Below are 10,639 nucleotides of genomic sequence, written 5' to 3'. Positions count from 1 at the left end.
AATGAAAAAAAAAAAAAAAAAACCCTTCGAAGATGAATGAAGGTCTTACGGGTTTGGAACAGCATGAGCATGAGTAATTAATGACAGAATTTTCAGTTTTTGGTGAACTAACCCTTTAAGTGAACATTATATGGCAAAAGGTAAAGGTAATTTAAATATGAAAAATACGATAAATTAGCAGGCATAATGAAATATGCAATATCAGCCAATATGTAGTATTCACCAAGACCAAAAGATAAATTATCTAACATTGTCCGATAACTTCTATGGTACTGATATTGTGCATTTCTACATTTAATGGGGTCTTAAAATTGAGAAAAAAAGGCTTCTTTTGAGTTGTAAAGGTAAGATGAACACAAAAACATTGAGACATCACAGTTCCATTATGGCCATATTTTTGTGTTGCCTTGTGGTAATGTGTTTAGCTAGCACATATATTCTGGATCACTTTACAGTAATTTCACAAGAGCCAGCTAACACAATAATAGGAGCATCATCAGTTTTCAGTAATTTCAGTAATAATGGCGAGTGTATGTCTTTGGCAAGAGAGCGTTCTGTTTACAAGCAGAGAAAGAGGGCGGAAAGAGGACGAGAGAGAGAGAGAATGTGGCATAAACCAAGCAGAAGGCCATGAAGGACTGGGGTCCTTAACAAGGACTGGGATTCATCCAATCCCCCTTGGGAGTGTTTTCTTCAGCTCACTTCTAATTTATACCCATACAAATAACTTGGCTTCGATTAATAACTGAAACGCAAGACAAAAAAAAAAAAATACAGTGCCTTTGCCAAGTGCAGCGTGTGTGTGTCTGAAAGAGAGAGCATTTCTCCTGTGCCTCAGCATGTTTGGGCTGATAGACTGTGGATGAGAAGGGCATTAATCGTAAAGGGCTGCTGGAGTGTGGGCTAAAGTTGCTGGCCGTAATACTGTCTGTCTGAATCATCGCCCCCCTTTAGGTCTGGGGTGGGGCGGGTGTCTAGTTTTCCCGTCTAATGTGGCCTGACACTCAAAAAGAAGCATCATTCCTCCCTCTGTGCTGATGAGAGTTCATTAGGACAGGGACGATTTAGCAGGGGATAAATAAGGGTGTCTGTGAATGTCTTTTATGGGTTTAGATTAAGAAAGCTCCAATATAGAAACTCTTGCTAACACAATAGCCAATAATTATTTTTATATTATGCCCAATAATAAATACTAAGGCTGATATTATAAATCAACAGCGGTCATACTACAGTTCCAATTAAAATTATTCAGGTTGAAAAAAGGCAGTATAATTAAAAAAGAGGGAAAAAAACCCTGATATCTGCTACAGCATTGGCATTGTGCAATTAATCATTATTATTTTTTTAATTTGTATAGCAGTTTTTCTAATACATTTTGTTTCAAATGAGTGTTTCAAAGAACAATGTCCTGCAAATAGGGCTGCACGATATATCATTTCAGCATGGATATCGCGCTGTGCGCATCCGCGATAGTCACGTCGCGGGATGTGCGATGTTTAGTATACTGATCGTTATATTTATACTGATTGTTTTCTTTGAACACACAGACACAGTGTTTACACTGGACATGACACGCCCCGCATCGCAACAGCTAAAGTCTGTCTACACTGGACGTGAAAAGCGACCGTTGCAAATCATTTGAACTTTGTGTCAGTTCATCATAAATAAAACGCGGCAGCAGTTTACTGTCAGGGATTTGTCGTGTCGCGCCATGCCGCATCTAGTGTAGACAACATCACTGACTATAATGGGTTCTATAGTATTGCGCTGTGCCGCTCGCGTCTGGTGTACACGGTGAGAGCCACGCAGATGCACGTGAACACCGAATTCCACTCACTTCCATGTCTATTAATGACACATACGTGTGCAATTATGTCAAAATGCATGTCTCTGCAAGTATCCTTGTAAACACAGTTGCTTATGGTTTAGGTGAAGGTAAACAAGTGAGAAAGAAAATGGATGTGTAACAGTATATTGGTTCACAGCAGTTTAATGTTCCAGAGGCTTTCTGTGTCATGAATGTTAATCAAACAACAAAACACAGAGAAAAAAATCACTTTTGTAGCTTTAACACAGATTTATTAGATTTAATTTATACAATGAAGACTATGTAATGTTATTTTACATTTGATTATTCAATTTCTGTACCTGAATACTATTAGACTTACCTGAAAAATATAAAGCATTGTTCATTTGTATCTTTGTTCTATTATATTTATCTATGCTTGTAATTAGTTTATTTTCTATGCTGATTTACTCACCTACAAAATCACCCCAATCATTGATTATTTTTTCCAAATAGAGCTATTTTTTCTTTTTCATATCGCAATATATCGCAGAAAAACTAAATATCGCAATGTGAGTTTTTTTCCAATATCGTGCAGCCCTACCTGCAAACCTACCAAGGAATAGCTGTCACAGATACATAGCATACATTAGGGCTGGGTTTTTAATTCATTGCACTGGTCAGATTTTAACCTCACCTGAAGAGAAGGGGAGAGAGTTGACACGGAATTTCAGTTTGATCCAATTCGATTGGATTAATTTCTGACTCACAAGCTTTGGTAACACTTTATTTTAAGGTGTCCTTGTTACACGTTACATGTACTTACTAATATAATAACAATTAATTATGCATAATTACATGCAAGTAACCCTAAACCAAACTCTAATTCTAAACCTAACCATATAGTAAGTACATGTAGTTAATTAATATTACTCAGTACTTAAATGCATAATTTCACTGTAACAAGGTCAACTTAAAATAAAGTGTAACCCAAGCTTTCGATTGGATTCGATTTCCCATTTGATTCAATATCGATTATTCTGGATATATATCAGATAATGTAGGCCTACATGCCAAATTTTCTCAAGGAAAAAAAAACTCTCAACGAATGCTGTACAATATACATATGAGTCAGTTGGTACTTCTATAACAGTCACAAGCCTGTTATAGGGCTCGTTCTCTTCCTCACCACTAGGGGCACTAGAGGGCAACATGTTTTTGTATAAATCATGCCATATGGTAGAAGGAGTGAGTGCAGCATGCAAAAGCTAAAGCATGGCCTTGCCATGTGCTCCTTGAGTCCTTGTTGGGAAACATTTGTTTTAATGCTCAACTAAAATTAAGTGATGTTATATTGGGTATGAAATAGGGATGTCAACGATTAATCAACGATCGATTAATTGTCCATAAGAGATGTAATCGATTAAAGCTATCTATGGTCAATTAAGCAATTTAATTTTGGGGTGCGTGCGGCTCATGAGCAAAACACGTGCAAGCGGCTGTCAGTGTGGTGACGGAGCTGGATCTTTTGCGAAAATAATTAACTAATTTACAAATGATGCTTTTAATGTGATACAAACTCAACATATGGAAAGCAATAGAAATGTAGTAACTAAGTCATGTTTAATTATAATCTCCCCAGATTGTTTCATAACGGGCACTGCGCTTTGACAGGGCTGCGGGACACGAGCAAGACATTTCTACTTGTTAAATCATTTCTACGACTTATTAGTTTGAGGCCATGGTCCATGTTTCATTAATTTGTTCCCTAATGATAACCCATGATTTAACTAAAATGAGGGAACGAATTAAGTCGTAAGAACGAATTCTTAATTCATGGCCACAAAATCTTTCATTTCCCACCCGCATGTTTACCACAGTAAGAGATGTGAAAACATGGATTAAAAGTGAATGACAAGAAAATAAACCTGCAAAATTAGAGGGTGAGACGGTAAGGATTTGGGAAAAGAAACGATAAATATTAAATTTGTGACCAACCGGCAAAACAGAACAAAACAAAACAAAAGCCACATATGGCTTTAAAATTATGGGCTCGAACGGCATGAATCCAAAAGCATGGTCGCGCTGTAACATTTGCCTGCTAACCAATTATTTATCTTATAAACAAAGCTTTGTACGTCACTTGTGTCATAGAATTCACATAAACATGTTTCATGTGAGCAACAGTGCATTTTGCCATAGTGCTGCTGGTGGAAGCGGTTCACTGACCGCGTGGCACAGCCCCACGAGCCGTAGTTACGTTTGGGATTATTTATATTTAAAATGGCGATAATGTTAATTGCAAACATTGCGATTGTGCTTTAAAATACAACACTGAGCACCATGAAACAATGAAAACCATTTAAAAAGGCGCATTCAGCGGTCTCTGTGACAGGATATGAAACGGCCAACAAAGTAAAATGATCCCAAACATAACTACAGCACGCTCTCTTCATTTTATCAAATGATCGTAATCACATCTATTCATTTTACAATCCTACTACAAGCCTTTTATTTAGACTAAAAACCCCTTTCATTCGGCTGAGGAAGCTGCGTTTTGAGTAGCATTTGAACATCCTGTTTTGCCGGTGACTACATGACACTGCAATAGATGCAATTTTCAGCATTAAGGTTAACGATTAATCGATTAATTGATCGTTAATTTAAACGACGATCGATCATGGGAATTCAGATAAGACTTTATTCACTCCATTACACTTAATTCATCATTCATGGATATTGATCTGTCTTGAACTCTATTTACATTTTTGTTCTTTTTGTGTTTTGATTTGGTGTGAATAATTTGGATGAAATGTCAAAATGAAATAACTATTGCTATGCTTACTTTAATGTTTTTTTTTTTTTACTAAATATTTTGCATTCAATGAGAGTCTCTGATTTATGTTTATGCTTTGTTAAACGGATTATGTTATTGCGGTAGGTTTCCTTTTATAAATAAGTTGTATAACTGGTTTTGGGTTTGGTTAAATCAGAAACGATTATACTACATTAAAATATTGGGAGTTAAAATGAACTGATTTGTATACAAATGCTTAAATTACACTCAATGTCATTTTTATAATAATAATAATAAAGTTACAATTACATAATTAGCCTATATTTCTACTCCAATTAATTTTATAAATAAACATTTAAATAGTGGCTGTCATAAAAACTTGACTGATTTATTCAAACATAAATTAAACATTTACGAACAGTAAAAATTGTAATGAATGTTATATGGTGCATATATTTAGCAAAATGCTCCTCTATAGAGTTCATTTTTCTAGCTGACTAAAGAGTTTATGGACATGATTGTTTTTTTTCCTGAAGTAAATGTGACTTTACGTGACATTGTTTACAAGCTGTTATATTGACATCTTTCTGTGATTGAAACACTGACTGATTACGTGAGAAAGGAATCGGATTTCGGTCATTTATACTCTCTTTTAACATACCTTTGGATGTTTATTCATGTTTATTTTGTGCTGAAAATGATATTAAACCAGAGGAGATGATAAGTTCACGCGCACTTCGTGTTGCCGCTCTTGAACTGAAGCGCTACAGCGATCTGTCACTCCACATTAAACAGTGCCAAAATGGCATTTATTGTTTGAATACTGTAATAAAATGGTAAGAATTTTAAATCTGAGACTTTGTTTAATATAAAAAAAAAGTTACAAAGCACAACGCTTATTGTGATTTATTGGATGGGAGGGGAACTACAATGTTCCCTTTATGGACTGAAAACAGGCTAGACTAATCGATTCTTGAGATTTAAGAATCAATACCGTTTCGTAAAAATGAGAATTGATTAAAATCGAGAAATACTTTTTTTTACCCAGTCCTAGCATATATAATCACACATTTTTCAGCATAATTAAACTATATTTAATATGTAATTAAACCTCTATGGGTATGTGATTTAAAACATATTGTTTTTGAAGTTTTATTCAAGTAATTAAAAAGTGAGTCATGAGACATTCATCAATGAATTACAGTGTGCATTATATCTATTTCAAACCTCCAATCGACACAAATAAAAAGGATAGAAGTACTGTACAAGCAGGTACTTATCAAAGAAAAGGAATTCAGCCTTGTTGCAATGGATGAAATAGACTTTGCAAACATGATACCATTTTATCACTATGAGCTTTTATGGTGCTTTTGTGTGCAACCTCTCTAAATTAAACATACCATTAGTAATATAATGTCCTTTATACCGTATAAAAGAAAAATCAAAAATATTCTCGTATCGTAATGAGACTTAGCAAAAAAATGGCAAGAAATAAAATGAGGAAGACCTGAGAGGCGCTGGCATGACATTGATAGAGTGGAGAGTTTGAGTACGGTTTACTAAATTACTTATTTTACTGCCCTCCTTCAAAACACATTCCCCACATTTGAAGAGAAAATGATTGCATATCTGGAGTAAATGTGCTATGTGAAAATGGAGAAATTCAACTGGATGAGACACCGGAGAGAATGAGGCGTAATTTCTGTCCTGAAAGGTGAGAGACAGATGATGTTAGAAGGGACGAGGAAGATGGAGTGCTGGAGAGATACAGCACCTGTACCGGTGGAGGCTGAGAGAGAAGAAGTCAGTTTGTCAGAGGCAGAATAAAGGCGAGATGGTTTCGGTTATGACCAGCACTGCTAGCTGTAAAGGACAAGCTATTTGGAAAATGGGAATGGGAATGAAGAAGAAAAAATGAACACACGAGGTAAAAAGGAAGCCATACCTGGGAACTGAGCAGCTCCTGTGTGAAAGGGGGAGAGGAAAAGAGAAAATAATTAGGAGGAAGCCATTCACGAATAGACGACCCCCAAAGTGTCATGCAGTCAGAGGAAAGAAAAATAGCACATTTGAAAAAGCCAAGTATTATCTTCCAAAATCACAGTCAATGTTAAAAAAAAAAAAAAAGTAAAATATAATATAATACAATATACAACAGTTCGTTCTGGTCCTCAAATCTGATTGGCTGAAAGATTTTTCCAACCATAAGATATTCACCCAATATTGTCACGGGAACCGCTTCACCATTTGTATCACTCTGCTTGCAGCAATTCTCACAGCGAGTGTCATGGCGTCTACTACAATCTTAGAAATACTACCATTGTCACAAATTGTAGTTTTAAGATTTTTTTTAGGCGAGAATATAATTGTTTATACTTCACATATGCTGTTTGTTAATAAAGATAGTGTCTATTTGAAAATTAGCTTGAACATTTTCAGAGATGTGAATGTGCCGAGAGCAGCCTCACCTCGGCCAGTTCTTTGGGCTCTGAAGTCTCTAGAGTGGTTAAACATGAGCTATAAATCTAACGGGCAATCTTTGGTCTCATTAATCTATTATTTGTTCCAGAGCAAACAGTTTTGGCTGAGGGCAAAGTCATATGCATAGCTTTACATTTTATATAACTTTAATGCTGTATATCAGAGCTCTGCCATTGAACTTTTAACTGAATTGGTTAGCAACTTTTATGTTGGCTGTTGTTGTTTTTAAAGATTTATTTTTGGCTTTATTGTGATAGGACAGATCAGACATGACAGGAAGCAAAGTGGAAGAGAAAGAGGGGGGCAGGATCGGGAAAGGTCCTTGAGTCGGGATACGAACTCGGGATGCCCATAGGGCAATGTCGGTGTGCTGCCCACAAGGCTATCGGGGCTGACGGCTCTTGTTTATTAAATATTCATAGCTCCATTGGTCCACCATTAGATGGCGACAGGAGACTATTTATGAGTGAGTCAGCAGTAAAGACTTTTACATTGAAAGAGACTGAAACAGGGATGTAAACAAAGACATTATTTTCAACAACATTTTGTAAGACGCAGCCAACAAATGCACTGAGCAGTGCTGTCATCGGAAATCACCCTTAACAGATGAAAGGATAGTATGACAAAGATATTGCTTTTCTCAGTTGACATTCAAACTAATGTTTTATTGTGAATATGAGATTGAGCTGAAGAATAAATTCTGTATCATATGCAGGTAATCACACTCGCTCAGTCCATCTCATATAATTCCCTAATAAAATAAATAAACTCAATTATGTTATTGTTGTTATTATTGAACAGCCATTAAAACAGCAAAAACCTCATGAATATAACAATAAGAAACAATGGAGGGAGAAATTCATCATCAGGTCCCCGGCGGAACATTACTTTAACTCGTTCAATGCTTTCTCTTGATGCGGCGCGCTGTGAAACTTCATTAATTGCAACATGTCAACAGCACCTGGTCTTGAGCTCATCTATCTGCTGCTAAGGCCCCAAATCAGAAGCTTAGCTAATTCACCGCTTCTGGTACCCGTATAACAGTTTTAAAAAGCACTTAGAGCCAACATGGCTTTATGAAACTGTGCAATGAGTCAGAGTCTGATTAGAAAAACAATTTTCTTATTAGCATTTTCACCAAATTTTCATCTTAGCTAATGTGCTAATTAGCATTCCTCTTCTGAGACTCAACGCAAAGCCATTGAAGATGGATATTTGTGCCTCAGCTTTGCTCGGAGCATCTGCATGTCAATTGAATTTAAACAACATTAGAGAAAGTACACAGAAATCTATGCAAATATCCATGGGTGACCACGGCATAAATCATCGCTCAGTACCAAACAAAACTCTTCAAACCCAGCCGCTTGCAACAACACCCTTGAGGCAAGATCTAAATATACCTCACAGAGCTTTGCATAGGCCTATGAAACAGCCAGGATTCCTTCAACAACACAACGTTGGCTATAGTTGGAAACTAGCCTGGTCTAAGCTGCAGGTCTTTTTTTAGTAGAGCAGATCGGTAGAGACTTGGTGCCGTGAGAGAATACAGTGTGCCTTCTTTAGGATTTGTCACATGATTTGGTTGAGTCACAGGGGACTGGGGCCACCCTTGAATTTAGACCCCTGGAGCACAGGCCACATGAACAGGGTTATCCATGTTAAGTAAATGTCAGCCGTCAGAATAACTCTGCATTGGCTTTTCAGCCCTAGGCTTTGCTGGGCCCCTGACTGGAGAGCTAAGGGACTGCCCAGTTCGTGTCACATTCTCTCCCCTTCTCTTCAGGTGAGGTTAAAATCTCTGACCAGTGCAATGGATTAAACATGAGTTCTCCCACTTGAGAGATGCTCCCAACTGAAAATGATAGGGACATTAACTTTGGGGTCAGCATGCATGAGCAGCATTAATGAACCCTTGTGTCTCGCTTTATGTTTGCACCAACCCGAGAGCACTTCACATAGTCAAAAGCTTGAAAGCAAGGCATGTTTAAAAAATATGATGTCATAATTGGGAATGTATTGCTACAGAAAGACAGAAATTCATATAGACTTCAATTCAATTCAAGTTTATTTGTATAGTGCTTTTCACAATACAAATCATTGCAAAGCAGCTTTACAGAAAATGAAAGTTTCTACATTATATTTAAAAGTAGCTTATCAGTGGTGACTATGTTAAGTTGATGTCTATATCATACAGTTAGTTAATGACGTAATCAAACAGACTGTGAACACTAACAGCTATGATTATATGTTGCGATCAAACTTATACTACTTAACTATAGTTTTACATAGACATCTAAATAATGTTATGTTATTTTACATTATGTTATGGTAATTCTTATCAGTAACAATGACTCTTAAATGATTAAGAACAAGTTATTTGAGTGAACAAATCCTTTATTACAACACAATTGAAACCATTTGAATGGAAGTATTGAAGTCTTCCTACTGAAAAAAGTATTTACAACAAACTTAAAAAATAAAGCTACACACCTTATGTATATCTATATCACACTTTAACATTTTAATTAATGTTTTAAATTGTTATCAAATGAAAATGTAACAACTTTTATTTTCGGAAAAGTTCTGCACAACAGAGGCATACCCAAGTTAAAACATGGACAAACATGATATTCCTTAAAATTGTTTAAATAAATTCATTATTATAAAGAATATTATTGTTGTTGTTATTATAGCTTTGAAGTACATTGTACAATGCTAATATATTTCTGTCATAATTTCAAGTTAAATGTAACTTTTATTTTGACGGGTTGTAGTGGACCTTTGAGTTTCAGAGTGTATTTGACAATGGGGTTTCTCAAATAAAACTAGTAAATGTGTAAGTTTTCTCTCAGAGTGATCAGAGTCTCTGGTGATGTTCATGTTTATGTAGATGCTGAAAACACTATTAGCGTCATGCATGCATACTTCAGTATTAGGGATGTTCATTTTAACCGGTTAACCGACCATAAGCATTTTTGACCAATTAATACAATCAGTTAAACGGTTTAAAAAGTAATTTATTATTTTTTTTTTCAGTAATTTATCAAAATATTTTAAAAGGTTTGCTGCATGGTTAAAATACGCTACGTGTATATAAAAAAAAAATGCGATTTCAAGTTTTCTTTTCTCTTTGGAATGTTACAAGCTGTTTGTGAATAGATAAGAACCCTAAAGTTGCAAAGACTAAAGTCTCAAACCCAAAGAGATATTATTTATAAAAGTTAAGACTCGTCCACGCCCTCCTAAAACACCTCATTCAAACACGCCCCCATATGTCTACGTCACGATGTGGGAAGATTTGCATAACGCCGCCCAAATGTTCACGCAAAGAAAGAAGGCATAACTTTATTGTTGCTGCCGCCGCCATGTTGTGAAGACGCTGTGTGTTTCATTGCGAAAGCGAAAATACTTTGTTTGGCCTTCCAAAAGAGGACACGACTAAAAATCAGTGGTTAAGTTGTATTTACAACACTGTTCCAGAACAGTTCAACCCAAATATTCAGATTTGTGCAACGCATTTTATGGAGGACTGTTTCCTGATCCTGGGAGAGTAGACTACAATGCCGGCTGTTCTA

At 36.1% G+C, this 10,639-nt stretch overlaps 1 protein-coding gene across 3 annotated transcripts in view; it reads right to left on the bottom strand.

Moving 5' to 3' along the window:
• LOC107693522 (cell adhesion molecule 1-like) overlaps window positions 1-10,639 on the bottom strand; it is a 336,159-nt gene that overhangs the window by 99,620 nt on the left and 225,900 nt on the right. For 2 of the 3 annotated variants that reach the window (XM_016492934.1, XM_016492937.1), the window contains exon 2: window positions 6,529-6,546. The exons of the other annotated variant lie outside the window; for it this stretch is intronic. In XM_016492934.1, the coding sequence (XP_016348420.1) occupies window positions 6,529-6,546 (18 nt within the window). The remainder of the gene's footprint in view (window positions 1-6,528; window positions 6,547-10,639) is intronic. 3 annotated transcript variants of the gene reach the window in all.

Source organism: Sinocyclocheilus anshuiensis, unplaced genomic scaffold (assembly GCF_001515605.1).
Source record: "Sinocyclocheilus anshuiensis isolate Anshui unplaced genomic scaffold, SAMN03320099.WGS_v1.1 scaffold1208, whole genome shotgun sequence".
Lineage (NCBI taxonomy): Eukaryota > Metazoa > Chordata > Actinopteri > Cypriniformes > Cyprinidae > Sinocyclocheilus > Sinocyclocheilus anshuiensis.
The sequence above is the reverse complement of the archived record's forward strand: the minus strand, read 5'-3'. Positions and strand labels throughout refer to the sequence as shown.